Source organism: Ochotona princeps, chromosome 8, assembly GCF_030435755.1.
Source record: "Ochotona princeps isolate mOchPri1 chromosome 8, mOchPri1.hap1, whole genome shotgun sequence".
Taxonomy (NCBI): Eukaryota; Metazoa; Chordata; class Mammalia; order Lagomorpha; family Ochotonidae; genus Ochotona; species Ochotona princeps.
Window position 1 is genome coordinate 75,256,157 of NC_080839.1, and position 26,491 is coordinate 75,282,647.

Here is a 26,491-nt window from a genome sequence, read left to right on the forward strand (position 1 = left end):
AGGTTGGTTAGCCCTGGACAAGGCTTCACCTTTTGTGACTGTCTCCCGACATGTAACGCTTCCCATGTTGGTCCAGACAGTTGGTTTTTGTGAGCTACTAATTCCAGATCGGCTGGAATACGATCAAACAGGAATGAATAATGACAATCATAGTCACAACACTCATCCTGACAATGACTACCCATGGGATCATGGAGTTCTCAGGTGGAATGTCATGACCTCAGACCCGTGGGCATAAAGTCACCATTTTACAGACCCTGAGAATTTTAGTTAAATACGCACAATTTTATTGATTGAAGAGATTAGGACAAAAACATTAAACCAAATACAGACAAAGCACCAGAGCCCATAGATCCCCACCATGCATGTCACCCATCTTTCCTTTCACAAGGGGCTTAAAAAATAGGGAGAGGGGGAGAAAATAGGTCCGTCTTGACACAGCACCATCTTCCACGTGTTAAAAAAAAAAACCCTCTCTCCTTTATATCTTCCATTATCAAAATATAATCAAGGGCAAATCCATGGCCGCCTTGTCTCCTGATGATGAATGGGGGAGCCAGCCTCTGGGAGTGCCAAGGGCAGGCCTCCTGCTGAACAGGCAAAAGCATCCAAGAGTCTGCACACACATGCCACAGACGACGATGAAGCACAGATTCAAGTAACATTTACACACTAGAGTCCACGGGTTACCTATCCCAAAACATGACCGATTCACAAAACATATACAGGCAGTACAATCCAAACTGAGGTACTGGGAACTCAAATATTTATGCCAAAAGAGTTCTGTATTATACAGCAATAGAAAAGCCGTAATAAAAAAAAAAAAAAAAAAACATGTCGCCACTCAAAATCAAATGAAGCTATCTAAAAAAGCCAACTAGAAGGTTATTTCAGGGACAGAAATACTCAAACAAAAAAAAATAGTCATCAATGTTAACTACAGCATGTAACATGTCATCCCAAGTCAACCCGTAATTGAAGTACTGGCTTAATACATCACAATGTGACATTTTCCTTTAATAAATAGAAGAGTTCTTGAAAATACGAAGGTGCGTGTAGGGATAGAGAGTTGCTTTTATTTATATCGTCCTAGACTTTCACCATCATGATGCCCGCACATCTCGACTGAGGGTCTGTATCCAGTCCAGAGGACCTTCCGGGGTCAAAGGATCATCCCCCACACAGAAAACTAAATAGCTGCCCTGTATTTTATACACCTGGGACAACCGGCCCCGCTTCACTAGTTTTCAAGAAAACAGACAAAACGTCCAGCTGAGATCCAAGTGTGGCCGGAGGATGAGGCTCTGTGAGTGTCCCATGCCCCCAGGCCAGCCCAGCCACCAGGAATGCTTAGGATGCAACCCGCCTCACTCACAGGGGGGAAAGATGTGAAGGGAGTCCGCTTTCTGGTTCCCCTTTAAACTCTGACGGCAGAAAGGCGAGCTGCCCGCAGACAGCACAGGACAGATGCCTTCAGGGAGCCATTCTCATGCCATTTCCTAACCAGGATACTACCTAGTCTCTTTCAAAGAAATGAGTTAAGGAGAGTGATGAAGAGACACAAGCCGGACTTCTGTTTTCTTTGAGTTTAGCACCCAGGAATGGTGTCCGTCTGTGTGCACCGCGTGTTTCTAAGTGATCCCCCGTGAATTATCAAATAGGTGGCTGATTGTTTAAAAAAAGAAAAATTTTTTTTCCTCCGCCAATGGTGACTTCCCTGAATCATAAGAAGAAGTGAAATACTAACAGTGCGATGCCAAGATGTGTATTTGAGGCAGAGTTTTGAATCTATCCATATCTGCAACTAGTTCTGAACAAAATGAGAAGTGGAGTTGGCGGAAGTGGCCCATCTGGCAAAGTGGGGTGATCTCCCAGGCTCTGGTGAGGGACAAGAAAACTTGGGGGTTGGGGGGGCTCCTGCCCATCTGACCCAAGCCCCAGCCCCCATTTCCAAGCCCCATGCTATATGTCCCCTCAGCTCCCGGAAGGGCCTCCTTCTTGGAACCAAGAAACCTGTGAGTGTGAGCATCTTTCCTGCCACCCAGCCAGGTGACTGCGACGTGGCCCCTGGCAGAACCTTCAGCCGCCCTCTCTCACTCCGGGCACCTGCTAAGTCCCTGTGGGGCGGGGCTTAAGTTCAGTTAAAGAAAGGGTCCAAGTTCTCCTCCATGTTGACATCCGGCACCAGCTGGTCAGACACCTCCTTAGCACCATATCCTGAACTGGAGACGCTAAAATCTGTAGAAAACCAAGGGTGGTCCAGAATCTCCTGCGAGGTCAGCCGCTCCGAGGGCTCCCTCCGCAAGATGCTTCGGATGAGGCACTTGGCCTTGGGTGACAGAGTCTCTGGAATGTTGAACTGGCCACGCCGGATCTTGCTGAAGAGGGAACTGGGCTCAATGTCATGGAAGGGGTAGCGCCCCACCAACATGGTGTACAGCATGACACCCAGGCTCCACACATCGGCGGCCTTGCCCGAGTAGCTGCCGCTGGTGTTCAAGATCTCGGGGCTGACGTAGGCTGGGCAGCCATGCTTGTCGGAGAGTGAATCGTCATCCCCCCGCAGGATGTAGGCATCTTCCAGGCTTTCCAGCTTGACACGAGTCCTACAGGAAAGGGAGGAAGACGTGAGCAGTTGAGCAGGCTGAGCCACACAAGAGTCCCATCAGCCAACACAGCTCTTGCAGCAGTGCATCGAGGAACCGCCCCGAGCCCTGCACCTGCTCCTGCCCTTCTGTTCAACGGACCAGCAAGGCTTGGTGTTCCAACACCTTCTGATGGCCAGTGAGCTCACAGGTGAGCACAACTCATCAAGTCGTTCTCAAGAAGCAACTCAAACCTTCAACAAATTCACAAACCACAAACGACACCGCTGGGGCCTCTGTCTAGGTTGGGAAGAACAAGGGGTGGAGTCATGTTTGTGTAACAAGGGGATTCCCGGGATTGAAGCTCCGGCAACCTCCAGGCTAAGATGAAACTCGGTCAGCAGGCACCTTGCACATTCAGACTTTAAAGGACCCTAGTCTCACAACCGTGCTTTTCACCTCACACACACAGAATCTTACTCTCCCCATTTTAAAACTCAGAACATTCGAGTACATAAAGTTTGAATAATCTGTCAAAGGCTTTCAGATGGGAAATGACCCGACATCTTAACTCAACCTCGTTGCTCTTTCTACCTATCGTTAGGACATAGCCAGAAGCAAGGCAGGTTCAAAGGGGCTGAAATCCAACGCCTAGTCCTCCCATAAACCTTCATATCCAGTGCACTTTGCTTCCCTGACTTGCTGCAGCCTTGCCCATCAGCCTCCAGGTCCTGGTCCCTAACCTGCCATAGGCTGCCTGCACCTTTTACCTACATCATGCATCTGTGATTCTCATTTCCCACGTGCATGTGGGCATGTGTGAGAGAGAGACAGAATCTGAGATGAGCCCAAGGTCCTGCCCACACTATTTCCCTGTCTCCGCCATCACTTCAGGGTTACTAAGGACACTGTGATCACCAGCAGGCGTGCAGGACTCCCCCGTGCGCCCTGGGAAGAGGAGAGGCGTAGAAGTCCTGCATGTCGTTCTTCAGCACCTACAATATCACACTGAGCTGCACGAGAAGGTCTAGTGTCACCGTGAGCAGTAAAATACAGTAATGCTCAGAACACACTCTGGGAAGTGAGCTGGCTTCTTACAACCAACTCTATCTCCTTTATGATGAGAAAGTTGAGGACCACTAGGCAGTGACTTAAGACTGCACTTGAACCAGAAAGTAAGCACAGTTGCCCCTCTGCTCACAGCCCTGGATGCTAGGCCCTTCTGCCCCGAGCCGGGTGCCCCGTGAGAAGCCCCCTTTTCCTTCCCTGAGAAGCCTGACACCCTCCCTCCTGCACTACCAGCAGGGCACTGTCCTGCTGACTGATACCAGTACTTGGACTCATCCCACTCCACCTCAGCCCTGAGGGTTTCTGTGAGGGTGATGAGCGACAGGAGCTGCAATGAGGATCTGGCACCTAGAGCCCCTTTGCTTCCTTCATCTCAGACATGCGTGTCTGAGCATCTACTTGCATGTCACCAAGTGTTTGGAAGCCAAAAGACAGAGGGGGTAAGCGAATGCATGGAGAATGATCCTGGTGCCATGGTCCTAGGTTGGAGCTCAGCTCTCAGCTCTGTCTCCTGCTGCTTGCCTTGCTCCCTCTGCCCGCAGGAGGACTTCATCTCTCAGGGGGATGGCGATGGCCAGAGAGCCACAGAGGAAGGCAAGGTGCACACTGACCGAAGGATAGCTGCTGGGAGCTCCCTCAAGCAGCAAACCTGCTGCATAGGAAGGGTTCACAGCTCTCCATTCTGGCTTACAGGAGCCAGCAAGGCCAAGGAGCGCCTTCATTCCTGGATCCTTTCCACCAAAGTGGAAGCATGTCTGTGGCCATGGGAAGAGATGCGTGGCTGGGAGAGTAGTTTGTAGCTAGGCTCCACCGCTCACCTACTGGAGCTATGGCTGAGTTACTCCACCACTGTTTCTCAGCCTTGAGGAGGAGCACGGGAATGCAACATCACCTTGTGTTTCAGTGTGCTGAGCTACACGGAACACTTTGCCACTGCAAATGTTTCACCCTTGCAGTTCACTGGCACGGGGGACAGGCAGACAAGAGTCTGCCACTTTCTGGACAAGGCTATTGTAAAGTCTCTGCCAAGTTGAGCATCTGGTGCTGAGCAGTACAGAGTGGCATGTCACTGTCTTTGGCCTCCCTCCCCACACTCTATGATTCTGCATAGCGTGCGTGTTCTTCTCCTACCGCTATGGTAAAGGCCCCACAAAAAATATGAAGGCTCTAGATGTGCTAATCTGGAAATGAGCTGATTACAGCCAAATCCCTTCTGTTTCTTCAAATCTGAGGCGACAGGTGCAGCTGACACACTGGCCTCAGCAGATGCCACCAGGAGCAGAGCAGTGGGATGCAGCCGCCAACAGAGCCACGAGAGATTCTCGGCAGTTTGCTGCACTGCTCTCACTGGTCACACCTCACACCAGGAGCAAGACAGACTCCTCATTCTCACCACCTCAGCAACAGCTGCACCTGTGGGATCACTGCGATGCTCGTCCCCCGTCCGTGGCACCAGCAGATCAGGCGCAGGTCTAACAATCCAGAGAGCCGGGGAGCAGGGCTTTCTCATCCAGAACCCTCCCAGGCAAGGTCAACACCTTCATCATGGCTGCAGACGACCCCCAAGGTCTCTAAGCAGTCTCTCTGGCCACACTTGTGCTCTCCATCTTGGCCTGACTATGTTTCCTTGAACACACTGTGACCAGAGTCCACAGTCAGTGCTGTCACCTGCCCCAGCAGCTCTTCTGCAAACCCTGGGCCAAGCAGGTCCCCGCTCCCAGAAATGGAATGGCAAAGGCCTTGCCCACCCATTCTACACAAAGTAACACTACATCTCCTCTACCAACATTCACATCAGTACTGCTGGACATCTGTCCTGTGTATATTTGGGGGGATTTGTATGATCACTTCCAGCCCACCTGTAAGAGGCCAAGGACTTGTGGCTGAAGTCACCCCATCCAAGCAACATCTGTGTTGGCTACCACACCGTTAGCACCTGGTTGAACAGCTGCTATGCGGAAACTGTCAGTCCAGCCTGGAAAGCGTCTGGGTACACAACTGGATGGGAGTAGGGGTCCCTGTACTGCCTACCAAGAAAAGGCTGCTAGAATGAGAGAATCAGGGAGCAGGGGGTTCTGCAATTATGGCTTTCCCAGCATTGGGGTGAGAGCAAGACATGTTTTAGAGACTGTTCCTGGTGCAGCCAGATGTTAGCACCTGGAGGCTGCTATGTTAAGTTATGCCTGAAGCCTTTTTCCTTCTGACCCCAGGTTCTAAACTGTACAAGCTCTGACCTTCACCCTCCTATCCCCAGCCCACAGTGCCCTCCCCCCTTCCAAGTGTCCTGAGCCTCTCCCAGATGTCCTCTTGCCATCACAGATAAGAACCGCAGACGACAGTTAAGCTCCCTCACCTCGCCCATCCACCGCCCCCATCCGAGTTCTCCCAGTTGCTCCTCCACCTTAAGATGAGGGCAGAAGCTGTGCAAGCTTAATGCGTCAGGCTCCCAGACAAAAAGTGTACACCCCATGCTACCTGAGTTTGGCTGCCTTAAGTGAACCCATGGGCACTATGCCCCCTTCCCTTCAGAGGCTGGACTATGAGGCAGAACCAGGGTCGGTCTATGTCGCCTGGGTCAGGCTGCTCTGCAGAGTGGCCACCACAGGAACTGGGCTGGTTCCAAAATCAAGGCAGCCTCTGGAAGTCCCAGAGTTCTGTGTTCAAGCTCTGGCCTTGCAAATCCCCTAGCCCCAAACATCCAATGCTGTCTCCGTAACAACGCAAGCTATAGACATACACAAATTGTCTTCAGAAACAAGGAAAATGTGCATTATATAGAAACTGTGCATAGACTTCAAGGGGTTTTTATTGTTTTTTTTCATCAAGGTTGTATTTTTCCTCGAACATTTGAGCATAGCTTCATATAAGGTACTCTCTAAAGTTTGTGAGCTGAACTTGCCAGGCAGGAATAGGATTCCTTTTGGCAGATGCTGTCCTAATGCTCGGCAAGGAAGAGCAAGGTCAAGGTTGGTCAGGGATGGGTGCTTCCTCCTCTCAGGCATGCCTCCCATGCCCTCCATCAAAGCGGACAGCACAGGTGCACCCATGCCTGAGCCACCACTGCAGGTGTCTGTACCTCCAGTGGCGGAGGGAGGGGTGGCAAAGGAGCCTGGGGGAAGGACAGGGAGGAAAGGCAGCCTGTGACCTGGCCTCCTTCTGGAAACATCCTGGACTTGTTTACATCACTCCCAGGCAAGGGTCCAGGCAAATGGTCTGGTTTACGTCTTTAAACAAGGACCTCCTGGCATGCCCACTACAATGAGCAAGTGGACGGAAGCCAGACAGGCGCGCAGAGTCCTAGCTCTATGCCCACGCACTTGCTGTGCACCTGCAATGAGCTGAGGACAGGCTGGTGGCAGCTGGGGGAGGGGTGCTGGCCTCCCTCCTCTACAAACCTCCTCCACCCTGCCCCTGCACTTTCAAGTGCCTGCAAAGGACATGCCTGGTGTGGGCACTGACCCAGGCCAAAACGGAAATGGAGACAAATGTGCAGCCTTGCAACTTCCTGAGGCCCCCTGGCATCTGGGGATGATGAAGCTTCCAGGCAAAGCAGCCGATTTCCATGAAATGCAACATCTGTGGGCCTCGTCATTCAAATGCCTACTAACCATGCAGACATTGAGGAGATACTGATCATTCACAGAGTGTTTACTCTGCCACATGCTCCTCCACCCCCCGGCTAGAAACTGGGGACACCACAGGACACAACAGGAACCTTCTGAGGCCCCAGGAGAGGACGTAAAAGGGGCGCCCAGTAATGGGCAGACCTACAAGCGTTGGTAGCCACCACCTTGACCTTGTATAAGATAGAAGGGACACCTGTGCTCAACCCCAGTGGGTGCCAGGGAAGACTGAGAATCAGGCTTAGGGATGCTGTGCACACATCCCATCACAGGTGCTTTGCACCTGAGCTTCACCTGGCCTGGAATGTTCTTCCCAACTTTGTGACCAGCTCAGGCCCTGAGTTAGGTTAATAAGGCTGTGTTGCGTGCAAGCAGTGAGAGCGGAAATGAGCCATGGAGCATGACAATTCCCCAATGCGACAAAGGGGTGGTGGCAGGGCTGTGCCCCAAAGCCGCAAATGCCAGCAGCTTCTTCTTACAGCATCTCATAGGAGAGCCATCTCCCTACGAGGCAGGAGCTGAGCACACCACATGGCCAGGGAAGCTGTACCCCAGCGTGCCTTCAGCAGTCTGTCCCTGGCACAGGAAGGGAACAGCCTGCTTGGCTTTCAACCTGCTGAATGAACAAGGCTTTCACGTGGGCAGCCTGGGTACTCCATGACTGCCCTGTCCAGCCAGGCCTTGTGTCACACAGATCCTGGTGCCAGGTGAGGAAGGCCAGAAGCCGCAGGGTGCTGCCGTGACAGCAGTGACTCCTCCAGCCACTCCCAGCATGACCGGACAGCACCCACAGGCCCAGAGTCCAGCTGGCAGTGCGGGTGCTGGCCCGTTTCAGCCTCAGTTTCCCTCTGGGAAAGAAGAGCCAACCACATGGCCTGAAAAGGTTCTCCTGGCTTCAAAACTCCTGATTTTAATGTTTCCTTTATTTGTGAACCTGCAGGGGCTGCAACACTTCCTTTGTGAAAGAGTACTGTCAACCACGGCGGCAACAAGAGCCACTGTGCAGGAAGCATCTACCACACGCGGAGATTCTTTTAATAAAGATTTATTTTATTTTTATTTGAAAGACAGAGTCACAGAGAGAGAAGAGGAGAGGGAGAGAGAGAGAGAGACACTCCACCTGCTAATTTACTTCAAAAGCTACAACGGGAAGCTGAGCTGATCTAGAACCAGAAGCCAGAAGCATCCTCTTGGTCTCCCAAATGAGCGCAGGTGCCCAAGGCCTTGGGCTGTGCTCTGCTGCTTTCCCAGGCCATAGGCAGGGAGCTAGATCAGAAGTGGAGTAGCCAGGACACAAACCAGTGCCCACATGGGATGCTGGCACCGCAGGCAGAGGACATAGCCCACCACACCACAGCACCAACACCACATGTGGAACTGTCAGTCGGCCAATTGACAGACATTCTTCATGAGAAACAGGGAAGCAGAGGCACCTAGAATAAAATATTCTAGACCACATACATGATAACTCAATAGCTGAGAGTCTGCTGCCACGTCCCTCTGTGAAATGCATCTGCCACTTACATATCCCCTTAGAGCCAAAGAAACAGAAACCTCTCAAGGCAGACCACAGGCTGACGAAACACTACGACATCACATTTATTCGGCACTGAACAAGCACAAAACCCACACGTAAGTTACCTAATCCCTGTAACTTCTGATAGAGGTGTTGGGATCTGCCCATTTGCTAGGTGCCAAAACCGAGGTGCAGAAAACAAGTGCGACTTTTCCAAGGCCACCCAGTAAGTGAGAGGCAAAGCTGGGAGGCAAACCCAGATTTCCCACCTCTAAATTTAGCACTCAATCCATAATAGCAAAACTTGCCTCCACGAGCAAGACATGCTTTGCGTCTAAATGCTGAAGCATCACCCTGGGCTCTTGGCAGGAAGAGGGGAGGACAGGGTGGGCCAGGGCGGGGCTAAGCTGGGAGTTCAGCCAAAGTGGGCCTGTCAAGAACAGGAAATCCGGTGGCCTGAGGTCAGTGCAATCCACTGAATCATGGGACACAGTGTGGAGAAGGGTCCAGGCAGGCCAATGTTCAAGAGCAAAAGGTCAGCTGCAGCCAGGCCTAGGCATGCTGTGCCTGCTACTGCAAAAGTGTCCTAGTGGCAAGCCCCATTAGGCAGAGGTCCCGGGGTAACTGCCAGACAGGTGCCCGGGACCACCAGCAGCAGGCTGACCCAGCAGCCCCGACAGGGACTCAATAGGCAACTAAACAGCACAGACCAACTCTCACCTCATCGTCCAGCCTCCAGTGACAGCCACCTGCACATCAGCTCAGTGGATCCAGTGAGCGGACCCAACTCCTACCACAGAAGTCAGCAGGTGAATCTGCAAGGGAACATTTCAGAGTGCAGAGAGCAGAGCCTACAGGCCAAAGGGCACAGCGGAGGAGCCAGGCAGCTCGACAGGGCCAAGTGGTCCTTTCACTGTCTTACCAATCACTCAGTCCAGGAGACAGTCGGTGCCCACAGGTCTGAGGTAGGAAACCCCTGAAGCCTAAAAACATGACAGAATCAGTGAACAAGCCCAGCAGGGATGCCAGCCCTGTGCTTTTGCATGCACATCTGGCCCCTGACTCACCATGGCCTGAAGGAACTGGAATACCTCCACCTAAGGTGCCTTCCGGCTCCCCGAGACACCCGACAGGTGCACCCTGACCCACATGACCTTCACAGGCGAACAGAGAATCCCTCAACCAAACTCCAATGACCATGCAGTGCCAGATCCCTCAATCCTCCTCTCAGAGAAGCTCCTACAGGCCAGAAGGCAGGGACTTACACCGGAGGTTCTGTGCAGGCCAGTGGGGAGTGCAAGCAGAGCTCAAGCAGGACCCGTGCACACCTGCCCATCAGCTCCACCTGCTTGGCAGCCCGAAACCAGGGCTCCCCTGCAGAGGGCGAAGGCCTCTGGGGATGCTCTGAGGAGGCAGGGCAGCCTGGCTCTGCCGGAGACAGCCCCAGAAACAGGCCTGGAACCTTGAGTTGAGTAATGATCTTTCCAGATCAGTATCTTCATTGGAAAAGGGTGAAAGAGCTGGGCTGAAACGCTTCTCTTCCCATCCGGGCCCTGCATGCCACTGCCAAGCTCAACTCAGGACCCTGCTGCTCAGTCACCAGCCCCAGGCCACCAGGTTCACTTCCAGAACCCCACACCTGAACCTCCCTTTGCTGTCTGTAACAACATCCAGCATGCTCCTGTGTTGCAAGTCAGGTCTAATGGCAGGCCACTTCCCGGGGGGGCACGGCCTCAGCTCGGCCACCCCCGAGGTCCCTCCGGCACCATCACTCACTCAAACATGGCTTCTCCAAGCCTTGGAGGTTCTGCTCACACACCCTGAGGCCGTCCCCCACAGTGTCAGCCCATGCTTGCGCTGAGGCCGGGCCTCACCCGGACCTCATGCCACTTCCAGGAGTGTAAGTCACTCCCCCAACTGTGTCATGCATCAGGCAAGAGCCCCACACACTGATTCTTGCAGTTCCAGAGGCTAGCACTCTAAGTAGAACAGAGCAGGGATTTCATAAACACCTGCAAGATGCTACACCAGCCCCATCTTAGATCTCACCAGCTCCAATCTTCTACAAAGAGCAGGGTGCCTGGGGATGAGTCTAAGTGCTACAACCAGAGCTGCAAGACATCTAGAACAGATGGGACTTTGTTCCACGATGCAGAGAGACTCCACAGAGTACTGAGCAAGGACACCAAAATGGTCCCCTCCGTTGCCTCCCACCTTCATTAGAGCTGGTGGTTTCTTAGGCTGTGCTGTCTATGTCTCTAGACCAGGGGTGGGAACCACTTTTCCGCCAAGGGCCATGTGGATATTTATGACATCATCTGAGAGCCATATGAACTTATCAACTTAAACTTGATCCTGCTGTAAATTTGTTGTGTTTTAGTCCTGCCTGCAGTTGCCTTGGCTGAGCCAAGCCCGGTGATTTTGTGAGGCGACATTCTCTGCTGACATTCTAGCATATGAAGGGCTACACTTAACATTTGCTTGATCTACCATCATGTGTCCACCAAGCACTTACGGTGCTAAGCTCGGCTTGGAAGACAGTGAAACAAAGGGGTGCTTATTTTACTGTTGCATAGGGGGGAAACAAACCCGTCCCCACAAAATTGACCCATGGGATATATTAGGGTGGTACAGGGCTGGTTAATTGATGACCTAACTGACACAGCTATTCAAAGAGAATGGGAACAGTTCCACTCGGATGGTGGTTGGACTCTCAAGGCACACTTGCTCCCACCTGCATAAGGGAACCCTTCAGGGGCTAGACAAATCAGTAAGATTCTATCCAGTATCTGCTTTCTAGGGCCAATCTACTATTTGGCAGCCTAGCGCTGGAACCAGATAACCACAGGACAAACCCCAAGAGCCCACCCCTGATACAAGACCCTTCTCATCTCTAAATGGTGATAACAAAAGCACTTTATTCATTACTCTTACACTGTTACTTTCAATGAGGTGGCTCATCAAAATTCTTTCCATTCAATACAGTACTGCGTTGGAACAGGACCTGATGTAGGGTAGTCCCTGGATATCATCTCACTGAAACTCCAGTGGGATTTCTGTGCCATTGGCCCCTGCGGTGTCCCCAGCACCTAGAAGGGTGCACAGCAAACATTCAGTGACTGAATACTTGACTCTACAGGCTTTCGCTTGGCAGCAATGGCAGCTGCACCTCTAAGTATCTCCAGTACACCAGGTGCTGAGCTGGGCAGGTCACATGATTTCTAACAGACTTCAGAGCAGGTGAGCCAAGACCACAGGACTACGTGAAAATGTACAAATCTTAACACTATGCCCTCTGCCCAGTCTGCCCGGAGCAGCTCATTTGCTAATCTATTTTAAAAAGATTTATTTATTTGAAAGGCAAAAATGGCAGAGAGAGGGGGTGGGGAGGGAGAGAGAGAGAGATTTTCCCTTGGCCGGATTATTCTCCAAACGGCCACAAACCTGAACCAATGCTCCAATGCCAGGATCACAGGCAGTAACTAAAGCCACTGTGCCACAGCGTCGGTCCCAATCAGCTCAGTAAGAGCTGGTAGTTAAAGGCCCAGCCAGAAATCCTGCTGAGGAGTATCTGTTACTTCATCTACTTCTAGGCATTAGGATCCACACCTCTCTCCTTTCGGACGAGAACCCCTCCCCCCACACAGTCTCACACTGCCTCTGAGAACAGCAACTTCTATGAACACCCCTCTTGCGGAAATCACTAAGTCCAAATGCAAGTGATAATTTCTCACTTGACTTCACTCTGAAAACAATTCTCTGAGAAAGCCGTCTCCCTGGGTGATCTTCATGCTCTCCAGGCTCCTCACTCCAGGCCACACCAGGGACCCCAGGTATCCCCACTAATGCCTTCCTCCCTGACCCTGGCATCAAATCCAACCTGCACTGATCCTGGCCCGGGATCTGCATTCCTTCACACAACAGCAATGACCGTGATGTCCAGGAGCAATGAACACAACAGCAGCTCTGTCTCCAGGCCAGGAGGTGAGCGGAACAGCCTAGAGACTCACACATCCTCAGACTTCAGGGGGCTGTGTCGGAGATGGCGACCACTGCCATCCAAGGGAGTGACAGCAAAAGCCAGCCGGCCCTGAGAGTGGGCTCTGCTCCAAGCATGCAGAAGCAGCCTACAGGAATGAGGACATTCCAGGAGTTCTGCCTCCCTCACAGCAAAAAGGCACGGTGTTTTCCTACATCACAAAGAGCCTGCAACTTGAACAGCTACACACGGTCACTACGAAGAGCAGAGCTCGCTGGTTCCAGGACCCCGTGCCCGCCCTCTGTAACTGCATTTGACATGGAAAGCTCAGGGGATGTGGGAGCACCTTGAAGGTCTAAAAGCACAGCCAACCCAGAGGGCAAAGTGCTGACTGCAGGCTGTGGGGTGGGGGAAGGCTTCTCCCCATGCAGGGAGGCGCAAGGCTGTGCACCTGGGCAGGTGACAGTTATGCAAGGTGGCCCCAGCCGCCGCTGAGCTGCCTCTGAGCTCCTAAAAAGGGTCCCAGCTTCCATCCTGTAAGAGCGGGAGCAGAGGAAATGAAACCTGCTGTATTCAGAGATAAAGATCATCCAGACAAAGAAGACACAAGGGAAGGCAGGGTTGCTCAGTTCACACGCCTATGGCTGTCCAAGGATGGGTCAGCAATAACCAGAGACAGCTGAGTGAGGGAGGCAGCAAGCAACCTGGTCCCAACAACAAAGTCACCTGGGCAGCCCACGCCGGGAGTACTGTAGGAACAAGCCCCACCATCCCACACTCGTTTGGGGCAGCCTAGGGGTGCACCAGCTCTGAGGACAATTCATTCATCCTATTCCTGTCGCGGGGAGCTGAGCCAGCGGGGAGACAGTGGGCACAGAGCAGGTTGAGGCCAACAGCGAAGCCACTGTGGCTGCTGGGGGCTGCTGGGCCGGGCGCTGGGCTCATTCCTGCCCATTCATTGAGTCCTACAAGGAAAGCCTTCCTGTTAATCCTGCTGTACAGATGAGGCAATCTGAAGTTAGGCAACAGGTCGAGGTCAGGTTTCCTAACACATGCAAGGGCAGGGACTGGAATCCAGAGGTGACTCTGACCCACAAGGACGCGGGAGCCTTCTCCCAGGCCTGACCTTCCCTTGAGACGCAAACAGGGGCTTCTAAGAACCAGCTGACCAAGCACCTGAGCCCAACAGCACAGCCAGAAGTGGCAGGCTGCAGGGTCCCGGGGTACTCCCTTACAGGATTTGGACACACCATCTGCTTTCTCTCAGGTCCTAGCCCAACCTGCAGATCACAGCGCAGACATCTTGCAGGACCTGAGGATGTGAGGTGTGCATCCGGGCAAGTTTGTTCAGTCCTCAAAAGGCTGCCGAGTACCCCCAGGGTCTGTCCTTGTCATCATGCAAGCAGAAACCCAGAAGCTCTGCTCTGCAGCCACCAGGGGAAGGCAGGGAGCGAGGAAGGGAGGAGCAGCACAGTGGCCAGCCTCTTCCGGGGTGCCTGGGGCCATCTTTCCATCTGAGCCCTTCTGAGCCTCAGATGCCAAAACAGATACACTTGACTCGCAGGGCCATTTTCTAAATACTGACTGAGTGACTATAATTAAACACGAGAGAAGACAGAGGAGGACGTGGCCTAAGTCTGAACCCCCACATCACTAGGGCAGCACTCTGCAAGTGGAGACTGCCAACGGTAGTGACTTCATGCTCCAGGAACTCACCGAGCTCAGGGCATGGCTCACCCATAATGGTACGTTTATCAACCACTGCAGGCAGAGCCTCCACTTGGGGAGCACTCGCCCCACCCTGTGAGTCACAGGAGCCTCTCATGGCAGCCTCACAGCAGAGGGGCCAAGAGGACTTCCGCTGTGGGGACACTTCAGCTCACACTCCTTCGGTGACTTTTCCAAAACCACAAGTGGTATAGCTGGGGTGAGTCTAGAACCCAGATCAAAGGGAGCTGCTCGCTGCCAGCTCCACGAACAGCAAAGGGCACACTGCAGGTTGAACCGCAGGCTGGGTGTCACCTGCCCGAGTTTGGTTTGCAGAACCGTCGCAGGCACATGGAGTCCCCGCACTATTGGACCTATATCTGCAAGGGTGGCCAAGCACACACAGCTGGAAACACCACCATCTGCCACCTTGGCCTAAGGAGTCGGTGCGCAGGTAGGGGTCTTTCTGACTAGGAGGGGCTCAGCCAACCTCACTTGCAATCAGAGAACACCGCTGTGCAAGGGGCAGCTGGGTTACCCGAGGCCTCACAGTGGTGCCTGCAGAATGATCTCCAATGCCTGACCAGCCCACCTCCAACAGGGCCAGTGCATAAGGGGTTTGAGAGCAGGCAGACTTCACAGGTAACTGCTCCAAAGTCTTGCAGATTTCAGCCCTTGCTTCCTTGCACGGTTGATGTTATCAGGACAGAATGGAAGCATTACCTCAGCTCTACTGCACGTGATGCCATGAGGCTCAGGGGTCACAGCTCGTGGGGACACAGTTCAGAGAGGGCCCGTCCCCTAACTCCTGCACTCACACTGCTTGCCACCGGAAATGCTTGACAGCTGCTTCCCTCTTGGCCACCACTCGAGTGACTCTGCCATGAAACTGGAGAAACAAGGCAAGACACAAAACCAGACACTTTTCATTCTAGAAGCCAGAGAGAGAGGGCAAGACAAGAGGCCGCCAGAGACGCTCCACTGTCACAAAAAGCTGATGGCTGGGTGGGGAACAAAACTCCCCATGAGCCTCTGATGAGAACATTCACAACACCCTGGAAAACCAAAGTGATCTTCTCAAGGCTGCCAAGACAGTGACACCTGCCACACTGCCAAGTTCACAAGGACCCCAGCACAACAAACAGCAGGAAAGAGGCTTGAGAGTGGAAGAGCACTTCCTAGGCTGGCCCCGCCTCAGTCTGGTCACTTAACCCCTGCGTAGCCCCTGCAACCTCACCAATCCGATGGCAGCAGGGCGGGGTGGGAGGGAGGAGTGGGATCCATTCTCCCTGCTGCAGGTTCCATAAAGTTTTGAGATGGGATGCGGCAGAGGTATGCTGGCCAGCTTCCTTGCGGTGGCTTACAGCCCTGGTAAGAGGGGAAGATGCTCTGCGAAAATAAAAGACTCCGATGCAACACGCTTGCGTCAGGAGACGTTCTGGTTTCACGGCCACACACACCTCCTGCCCTCTCTCTGCAAAGGACCACTCTCTCACAGAAGCCAGAGGTGCTCTGTGCTGAACACCACACTCCTTGCCATGGAAGCTTCTGCATGGGGGTGTCCATTCTCCCTGGGTCCTGAGCCATCACAGCTCACCCTCAGCACCTAACCCGCCTTCTCCTAGCGGGGAAGCGGCGAGGCTTGGGACAGAGGGCAAGGAGGCAATGCCTTCAAGGCACCCTCCCTGCTTCCTTGGCAAGGTGAGAATCTGCCTCTGGGCACAAACCCAGACGGCTGACCCTGTGGAGTCCACTTCAGCTCTCTGCATTCTATGGCAGGGGACATCCCCTCCACTGACTGTTCACAAACACGCAGAGACTGGGGGCCAGGGGCGCAGTAGCTCTGAGACGCCACCTGCCACTTACTGAGGCCTGAGCACTCCTCGCGGGGAGGCATCAACGACAAGCTCAGACACACATTGCCTGGGGAGGGGGGCACACGCTAGCCTCGGGCCCTGGGGAGACCGATGTCGGACTTGGGAGCTTGGCTTTCCTTCTGCTCTTCCATGTGGTGTAACTTTGAGGTTTCATCACCTTGTGCTGAGGTCCTCGCGTGTGACACGCCCTGTGCTCAGCTCCAGGAGTTAATCCACCATCCCAGAGCAAGCAGTCAAAGTCCTCAGCTGTGGTGGCTGCAGCTAGGGGAAGGACACACAGGGGGAGAGGGCCACTGTCAGATGCCTCAGGGCTTAGACACAATCTCCTGCCTGTGGGAGAGACCCCCAGAATCCCAGAGCTGGGCTGGGAGTGAGTGTGGGCTAGGCCAGACCCAGTCCAAGGTCACAGAGGGTACTGAAGGCAAGAGCGGCATCAGACGTTGGCTGTGCAGTGCCAAGAGCGGGAGTGTGTGAGGCGGCAGGCCAAAAGAAAGATTCACTAAATCTCAAGACCACGTCTATTCTGATTGGTTAACACAAGGTCAAAGCCTTCACCAAAGACCAGGACACTGACTGCTGAGCATGACCACGAGTCTTCCCCTCGGGGGGGTAACAAGGAGGAAGAGCCACCAGCCTCTGCAGGCGCTGGAGCCCAGCAGCCCTCTGCACCTGGCATCCTTGGCGGAATGATAAAAGCCAACAAAACAACTCCACGTGGATTAAAGCTAACTTCCAAATGCTTTCCACACAGTAACTTCCTATTTGCTCCAATCCACGAAGATGAGCAAAACCTCAGCACATGTTGCTAGGTCTTATCACCGGGGTACCACTGGGTTCCACTGCACTGGCCCTGGATGAAGTACCTGAACAACCCTGGGCACTGGCCCCGCAGGTGCTCATCTGCGGGTGAACCGAAGGAACAAGGTGCTCTCAGATCTGAGCGAGGCTGCTCAGCAGCAACCGCCCGCGGCTCTCTTCCAGGAGGTCTGAGGATGCTCAAGGCAGTTGAGACGAAAAAAAAATTTTAATCCCATGAGCAGGACGCACAGGCGGAGCCTCCCGGTCAAGTCTTGGCACACAGAGAGCAAGGAAAATCCAGCTCTCCTTGCATCCCACTAAAAATGCACATCTTAAAAAGAAACAAGTGCTCTGAGGAGTTTCCACAATCAAAGTCAGCTGCGAGAGAACGCAGGGCCTCGGCGAGGTCGGCTAAGTAGAATGTAATGAGCAAATGGCACAAGCATGAATGGAACCCAGATGCCCAGCGTCCTGTGCAGCTGTCTCCTAAAATAACCATGACCTTCACAGCGTCCTGCACTGACCACTGGGAGTGTTCTCACCTGAACACCAGGCCTGCTGGCAGTGACGGAAGCACAGCCCCCTTTCAAGTCTTAGCTGCACAATCTCCTAGGAAACCCTTCCTGACCCCTTGCCCAGCCCTGGGTAGAACCCACATCTCCATATCAGGGGATGCCAACAGGGCCTCTGTCCCTTTAAGGCCTGTCACACTTCCTATACAGGTCAGTTTTGTCTCTTTCATTCATCCCTCCCAATAGGAAGAAAGCTTGTGATTCATACCTCACACACACTTAGGAAAGAGCTAGTGAATGAGTGAATGAATCAATTAGAAAGGAATGACTCCAGGCGGCCGCACGTTCAGAGGGTGTAGCATTCCCAAACTCCTGTCTTTATTGTTGCTGAAAACGTCACTTAGACTTGCAGCCACTTTCAGAACACAGGATATCAGCAAAGCTATGCAGAGGGCCACAGCTGATCCACCCCCAGCCCCCGCCCCGTGGCGTGTCACTGTCTTCAGAGTAGCAGCTATTTGCTTTCCAAGGACACCTCTGGATTGCACAATTTGCATATCTTTGTCCTCCTGCGCTTTGTTCCCTTAGCCTGGACAATAAGCTGCCAAGCTGTTCATTTCAGCCTTTCAAGCAATCAGGGACACAAAACCAGCCGAGGTCTGGGGACCCCACAAGGCCCCCGAACCTTACCTCTCCTCATCCTTAAAGATGAATTTCCGCAGCTTGAGGTCACGCAGCACCAGCCCCCCGTCGTGGCAGTGGGCCACGGCAGAGGCGATCTGGTAGAACAGTCTGGCTGCCTCCTCCTCCCTCAGCTTCTTGCAGGTGCGGACGAAGGAGTGCATGTCCCCATAGCTTCGCTCAAAGAATACGTAGGCTTTGGTCTCGCCCAGAAGGATTTCGGTGATCTGGTTGATGTTGCTGTGGGCGGACAGGCAAAAGCACGGGGCCAGGGACTCCTGGTAGCAGCTGATCTCAAAGACCTACGGCGGGAGGAACCACAAGACCACAGTGAGCCACCAAATCGCAGAACTCTGACCCCTGCTGCCCTCGTGGGCTTGGAAGATGACAGAGCAGAGGAGACCTGGACCCAGGCCACAGCAGTCCGGCCTCCTACCAGCAGGACTGCACACAGGCCCTCAGCATTTGACTCACGGTGTTTGGAACATCCACCTGAGATAATGAAGGTGAACCAGGGCTGCCAATCAATCACCCATTTGTGGACGAACTGAGATGAAATTGGAGAAAGCGACTGTCTCTACGTAACAGTGTCTTATTCAACTTAAAAAGGGAAACTATGTAATCTGAACAATTATCAGATGAAATAGCTGGACTTTGCCTAACGGTTACCTAAATTCAATACGTTCATTTTACAGATGTGAAAACTGAGGTTTGGACAGAAAGTCAAAGCTGAGCCCTCATGGCAGAGCTGGGGATGGGCCACGGCCACCTTTAGTTTATTGGAAAGCGGTAGAGACAGAGATACAGAAAGAGAGAGAGAGAGAGAGAGAGAGAGAGGGAGAGAGAGATCTTCCAATCTGCTGCTTCCCTCTCCAAATCCTCCCACGGGAACAAGGCCTGGGGCAGGCCGAATCTAGGCGCCTGAAACTCAGTCTGGGTCTTCCACTGGGGTGACAGGGACTCCAGTGCCTACCAAGTTGCCTGTCGCCTCCTAGGATCTGCATTAGCAGGAGGCTGGGCTGGAAGCAGAGTAGCTGGGACCTGACCCAGGCACTGTGATAGAAGAGGATGCTGGCACCTCAGGCATTTTCTTCGCTTGCCCACAGAGCTTTCTTTACTAGCAAGTGATTGGCTTCTTCCCTTTCTTGCTTCATCAGATATGTGACTAGATGACTAGTTATTCAATAATTTCTGTGACTCATAATTAGCATGCAAAATGCCACCACCTTGTGGAGTTGCCAGAAAACACCCCAGCAACACCTTTGGAAACAGACCTATGGGATATGAGTACTATAGGAAGGTGTTGAGGTGAGGAAGAGAAACTTCCATTCACTGCAAGCCACATGCTACATTAAGAGCAGAGTGCCTGGGCTGGGAGTGTGGTCTCCCAAATGCCCTGGCCTGTGGCAGGGCTGAAGGCATGTACTGTGTGCCTGAGCCGGGGGGCTGGTGTGGGCTACGCTTGTGGACAGTCTGGACAGCGGCAGCCCCGTAAGACACAGCTAATTATGCACCTCACGTTACCAGTTCGTAGCCGTGGAGCTGCTGCAAACGCTGCTGCCGTGGTTATAACACAGGTGCTTAATCATCACTTTTCAGTGCCGTGGGGAAAAGGCTGCACCCCAAATCAGCAGCCCGCAGGCTCTGACAGCGGCTAGCCCATCACCTAGATGAAACGAACAAGGCCCTGTGGCTCATTGACCTTCCTCCCCCTCACAGAGGCTGACTTGGGTCACCAGCATCCTCTCTGGGTCCTGACCCCACACGGCCATCGGCTCACGGCTCTGGCCCCTCACGGCTCTGGCCCCTCACAGCTGAGGATGTCCACGCTCAGAGGCAAGCACAGCCGGCTTCCCTTTGAGCTGGATTCCCAGATTTTTCAAAGCCCATTCAGAGACACCGACTGCCATTTAAAAATTCATGAATTAAGGTGCTTGAAGCGCCAAAATGGAAAAAAAAAAAAAAAAATCTGTGAGTCAAACAGCTAGTGAGAAGCTCGGGAGGGCTGGTGCTAAGTCAGGCCGAGGAAGTTCACAGTAACATTGTGAATGAACCGTAATGAGGCATCGCAGGAAAGCAGCACAGCTGCTGCCACTGGAACCTAGAATTTAAGAATGAATGCTTCAACATCTCCCGGGACCACAAATCACACCCTGATACTGTCAAAGGATGACCTCAGAGCGGTGACCTCAGAGGCCCGTTCAATTAGGAGGAATCTGAAATGCCTGAGTCAACAGTAATAGCCAGACTGCTGGCAGCAAAGACCTGGGGAAGCCTCCACCATCGCGCAGAGCAGTGCACGCTTGCAGGGGCTCCTGTAAACACGCTGTGTTATATAATGAGGGCAGCGTGGCCGGAGCTCGGGGCTGCAGCCAGCGCCCAAACAAGTGGGCTGATTTATAAAATAGCCTCTCTGATTTTTTTTAAATAAAAATAATGAGAGATGATTTTTCTAAAAATACTTTCAGCCTGCTTCACTTCTGAAAAACTGAATGGACACAGAAAGGAAAAATCCATCAAATATGACCAACGTGGCTTGCAAACAACATAGCCATAATCCTTCCTCTGCTGAAACAGAACCGATTCCAAGATGGTGGACAGAGGTACAAAAAGTAAAATGAGCACTGATGCTCTCTCCCTCATGGGAACAGGACAAACTTTTTTTTGTAGCCATTTCAGGCATTGGTGGGTTTTGTATTGCTATAGAAATCATCACCTAATTTTGTGATCACTTGATTTTGTACAAAAGCAAGCCACACATCTGGCTGCCAGCTTCTTTACATTGGTGAGTGTGGAGCTTGAGTTACGTAATGTGACAGCTCAGATAAGGCAGTCAGATAAAGCCATCAGTAACAAGGTTTGCAGAAGAAAAAGACAGGGTGCCCCTTCTGCCAAGATAGTCATGATGTCAGTCTGCACAGCAGCTACCAGGACTTCCATGAAAACGATGCAGCCACACACTTCCTGCAGCTCCTTTCATGTGCTTAGCCAAAGAAGGCACACAGACACAACCACCAGGTTGGACGATTTTGTGGAGAGGACCCCAAAAGCTGACTCCCTCCAAATCACCTCCCTGAGCAGCCTTTGCTAACACACAGCATCTGTGCGTTTAATCTGCTTTTGTGACAGTCTCTTTTTCTTGGGCCAGCACTGCCCTAGGAAACCTGAACCCTACATGGTACAAAACATCAGCAGGGACCTGACCCCCGTGAGCCTCTCACGGAGCCCTCGAGTGGATCAGCAGCTCACACTGCAGGCTGACAACCTGCTATGCTCCTGCGAGCAGCGCCCACAGCACTGACAACCAGGCACAGCACAGAGGCTGCTGTGTCTTCAAGCATGACCTCTGTCAAGCCCAGCAATGATACTGCACTTAAATCTACTCACAGTCGCGCTGTAATTGGTGAGGGGCTGATTCCATCTTTGCCATCACTGACGGAGAGGATGAAGTACAGTGTTAGGCCAGAGGGCAGGTCTGCAAAGGACCCTGTGAGGTCAGCCCCACAGTGAAATATGTCCTGAGGAATCGGAAGGGAAAGGGAGAAAAGGGGTGCAGGGGCCAGAGTCCCCTCCAGTCTTACACAAGGAGATAACGGCGAGAGGCTCCTGCGGAATCCAGCTGCAGAGTCTCTTTACTTAAAAGCATCTTCAGCCTTTGGAAAATATTAAAATGCTGCACTGAAGTTGAGCAAAAGGAGTGAGAACACTCGCTGCTGGGTGACTGTGCGTATTTCATGGGAGGCTGGCAGCTCTGTGGAATTCATTCATTTCAAAGGATGACTGTCCTATTGTGCAACATCGCAGGACTTCTGAGAATCCAACCCAGCTCTGAACTGCCTCCTGAATTTTGCTTAACCGGGCACAGTTGCTCTGGGTCTCAAGAAATCAGAAAAGATACAAAACACCCAAGGCTCCATCCAAGCAAAAAGCCATCTTTAAAGATTTCTCCTTAAGGTTTGAGTTGAACAATCTCAGAAATGACTGGAAAGCTGCACCAACACGCATTTTTTTTTTTTTTTCAATGAAAAGACTCCAGTAGGAAGTAAGGCAAGTTCACAAAGCAGCCTGCAGCTCCTGGTCCAAGCGCGGTGGTGCGTCCTCAGCTCAGCTGTCAGACTGCACAGTCCTCGCTCCCCTCCCCCACGGAAAACACTAAGCAAGCCCAGATCAAACGACAATGGATTCTTGATCTGTGTCCAATTCTGGGTACCAACGTGTTCCACTGAACCTTTTTTTTTCTCTCTGGAAACTCTTCCCCACTTCCTCCCCATGTCTGGTGCCCTGTGAGTGCACACAAAGACACAGAGGCAATCCCACAGGCATAATCCAGGCACTGTGCAGGCTCAAAGACAAAAAGGTGCCGCGCTGTCCTCAGCAGTATGTACCTGCTGATCCCTGGGGCTCCCAAGGGCCAACCTCTAAAATACCGCGCAAGGTGTGTGCTGATGGGGGGACGTGCAGGCACGGAAATCCAGACAGGAAACGAAACGGGGGGGGGGGAGGGAGAGGGGGCCAGAGAGAAAGAGAGAGAAAGAAATTTCCTCTTCATCAAACATGCCCCTGAGGCTTTGATCTCCACCCGAACCTGCCATCCAGGCAGCAGGCAAACGCCAGGTCTTTGTAAGCCTCCTCCCTGCACCGGGCCCCTGGGTGCAGCCCGAGGGGACACCTTTGTGTGACTCTCAGAAAGGGCACCTTCGGAACAAAGGTTTAACACCTGCAAGGGGCGCGAGAACAATGGCTGTGAAAGGAGCCCAGGCAAGTGAATCTTAAAATTAGCCGGGGATTCCCTGCTCCAAGCTTGAACAGGAGGGGATGAAACACTTAAGCAACCTACCATCATCCCCAAATCCCGAGTCCCTGGGCAACGGGCCCTGGCCCGGCTCAGTGAAGCTCCAGGAGCCGCTGCAACACGCGAGTCCGGGCCCCCCCTGCTCAGTCCCGCGCCCTCCCCACCTCAGGCTCTCCCCAAAACGCCCCCGCGGCAGCCCGCCCCATTGTCTGGAACGGTCTAAAAACTTCGCAACTAGTCCAACAACAGCAGATAAACGACCCAAGCAGGGAATCCAGGCCACCAACCCGCCGACCTCCTTCCCCCGAGGCTCCAGGGCTCCGCGACCTCCCACTCCCGCCGACCCCTGCCTAAGGGCCGGAAGATTTTTTTTTCTTTTAAACCCCAAACCCAAAGCCCTGGTGGGGCTCCCTACCTTGCACACCAGCTCCTCTCCGCTGTGCAGATGCACCGCACGGAAAACGTGGTCTCCCTCCAAAGGCTCCAACAATAAGTATTTCCCGATGCAAGAAACGCAATGCGACAAGTTCGGAGTCTCAGGCGGGCTCGGGGAGCCGAGGTTCGGGCTGAAACTCTGGCTGGGCTCCGCGGACCTTACAGAGGACAACTCTTCGAAATCCTGGGTTTTGTTCCGCGATCTCCCATATCTCGCTATTGTGATAGGGGTGGACCTGTGTATGTTCATGAGTGTGGGGATCGCGCACCGCAAACAAAAAGACCCGCCGGAGGAACGAGTCGCGAGCGGGCGAGCGCGGCTGCGGGCGCCTCGGTGTCGCGGGTTACCAGTAGAACGGGACGTAGGGCTGCTTCGAAAAAGAGCCAGGAATCCGCAGCCGGGCGCCTCAGGGCACCTGGTCTGCTCCGAGCCCGGTCCCGGAGGCACTCGCTGCGCAAGCAGCCCGGGTCCTTTTGTTACCCGGAGCCGCCAGGAACGCGCAGCGGCTCGCTCGCTCTCCCTCTCCCCAGCGCCGGGCAGGAGGAGCCGCCGGGCCGCGGAGGCGGAGGCTGCAGCGCCGGGTTTCCCGAAGCGGCGCCCGGGCAGCCTTCGGGATCGCAGACGGGGCGGAAGAGCCCGGCGTTGGCTTCGTCTAGTCCAGGGGGAGCGCACGGCGGCGGCGCGGACTCCACGCGTTGCAAACCAAACAAAAAGGCAGGAGGAAATCGGCTCGGGTCTGCCGGCTCGCGACGCACGGCAGCCAGAATCCGCGCTGCACCCCCTTTTTTGGTGGAAAGGGTGGGGGGCGTGGAAGGGAGGGGGTTGCCGAAGAGGGCAGTTACCTACGTTTCAACTGTAGATGGCGTCTGAGGCTTTCTCAAAATCGCAAGAGCTCTCAAAAAAAAAAAAAAAAAAAAATTAAGCAAGCACAAAAAGAGAATAGCAAGGGAGCATTTAACTTGGAGCGGCCAGCAGCTCGGTCAACAACAGCAAGAAGAAAAAGATCGCCAGCGCGGGGCACAGTGGTGGCGCGGGTCGGGTGCGGATTCCGCGACCCCGCCGGGGCTGGCCCGCCGCGCCGAGCTCAGCACAGGCGCATGCTGCAGCCGCGCGCCCGCGCTCCGGGTCTTGGTGCGAGCCGAGCTGGGAGAGCGCGCAGGGCCCGGGGCGGCGCGGCGGGCTCCGGCTTTCCCGGCGCGAGCTTCCGGGGCGCTCGGAGGGGATGCGCCCCCTGGCTCGGCCCACCCGCGGCGTGACCCGGCAGCCAGAGAAGCAGGTCTCGCCTCGGAACAATTGGCGAGCACTCCGTCTCCTTGTCCAGAATAGGGACCCAAAGTGCCCTGCAGCGTTTGTTTTGGAGAAAACTAAGGCTTTTCCTTTTCTTCTGTTATCTTCCCTTGCCCCGCAGCGGCAGGCGAGGGCAGTGTATTTAAGGATGAAAGGGGATGGCCGACGGCGCCGAGGCCAGCCCCCGCTCAGCACGCCCGCACCTCCCGGCCAGGCGGTATTAATAGTTACTTACGTGGCCGGGGATCTCGGCGCGAGCGTGGCCGCCTGTGTGCGCGCGCGCGTCCCGCTCGCGCCCGGCCTCCCCATTCAATGTCACCGACACTTTCGTACCCAGCCTCCGCCCCAGCCGGCCCCGCCCCGCCCCCGCAGGGCCCCCCTCCTGGAGCCCGGTGCCCCTCCAGCAGTCTCGCTGCTGCCATTCGCCGGGCCGCGGCTGCTACTGCTGCTTCCATGGTAAACAAAGTGCAATATGCGCCCGGGGCGCCGCTGCTCCCTGTCCCGGCAGCACGCCCCTGGGCACGAGGTGAGCGCTGAGGCTGGAGTGGCGCAGCCAAGGCTTCCCAACAGGTTCTGCCCCAGCGGTCCTGACCCCCGCCAAGTCTGCACCTCCGAACCAAAAAACTACACCCTGCTGGCGCTCTCCTGCAGAGGGCCCGCCAGGCGGCCTCGGATCCGTCAGCCTGTTCTGCTCAGATGCACCGAGCCAGGAGCGTCTGTTTTCCGAGGTGTTTGGAGCAGCCTTGCTGCCTGGAGTCCCACATTTTCTTTTCAATTTCTTTCTCCAACACTCCTCTCTCCACTTGAAATCCTTTGCTTATGTGCGTGCGTGCTTTTCTGTGGTGTCACTATGTCTTCCCGTTCCCCAGCTTGGGCTTTGAGTAGACCATTTGACGCAGCCCGAATTGAGTCACCAATCCCCCACCTCCTTGGAGTCTTGAAGCCTCTGGGTGATAAATCTTGGTGCCTGTGGGATAGCCTGCGCCGCTGGTGCCCAGCCAACCTGCGGGGTTTCCGTGTCTCCTAGCCCGTGGATCAGATGCCCTGGACTCAGAAGGGGAGGGCAGGGCAGGATCCCGTCTGCTTGGCTGAAACCTAGGAAGAATGGGGCTTGAACCTGAAAATGCACAACCTCCATTAAATGTCTGACGGTAAGCAGAAGCTATCCAGCCGGAGCACACTTGAAGGGAATGGCAAGGGCGTGTTGACATGACTCCTGGAGCCCTCCTCCCATCTTTGACCTGTGCTGAGCCTAGTACCTGGTGCCTGCCAAGTGTAGCTGAGTGTCCACGGTAGGATAATACTGAATCACCAAGGGGCGCTGATCATTGTGCCCTGAGACCAGGCAGTCACTTCCGCGCACAGGAGCTCCTGAAGACAGTGGCAAGAGATGGGCAGGGCTCATGACTGTTCAGCTACCACAAGCGGCACAGCCTGGGAAGGAAGAAAAGCTGTCAGCTCCTTGGCCCCCGGTCACAGCTGGGACTTTAGCTTCATCTTCGGGAGGTAGACTCATCTACTTGGGCTCAAAGGACACCTTAAGGGGACCGTCCTGAGTCCAGTTTCACCTGGTAAGGAGCTGGGCCTGTCTGTGTCAGGAACAGTCACAAGGCCACCTCTGTAGATGGTA

General features: G+C 53.9%; 1 protein-coding gene across 1 annotated transcript; it reads right to left on the reverse strand.

Moving 5' to 3' along the window:
• Nucleotides 1-1,397: 1,397 nt before the first annotated feature.
• On the reverse strand, nt 1,398-25,197 carry TRIB2 (tribbles pseudokinase 2). The gene is made up of 3 exons (XM_004582605.4): nt 23,554-25,197; nt 18,356-18,648; nt 1,398-2,606 (listed from the first exon to the last, which is right to left on the reverse strand). Exons 1-3 carry the CDS (start codon nt 23,821-23,823, stop codon nt 2,138-2,140), a joined length of 1,032 nt encoding a protein of 343 aa, XP_004582662.1. The 5' UTR covers nt 23,824-25,197; the 3' UTR covers nt 1,398-2,137.
• Between the last annotated feature and the right edge of the window lie 1,294 nt (nt 25,198-26,491).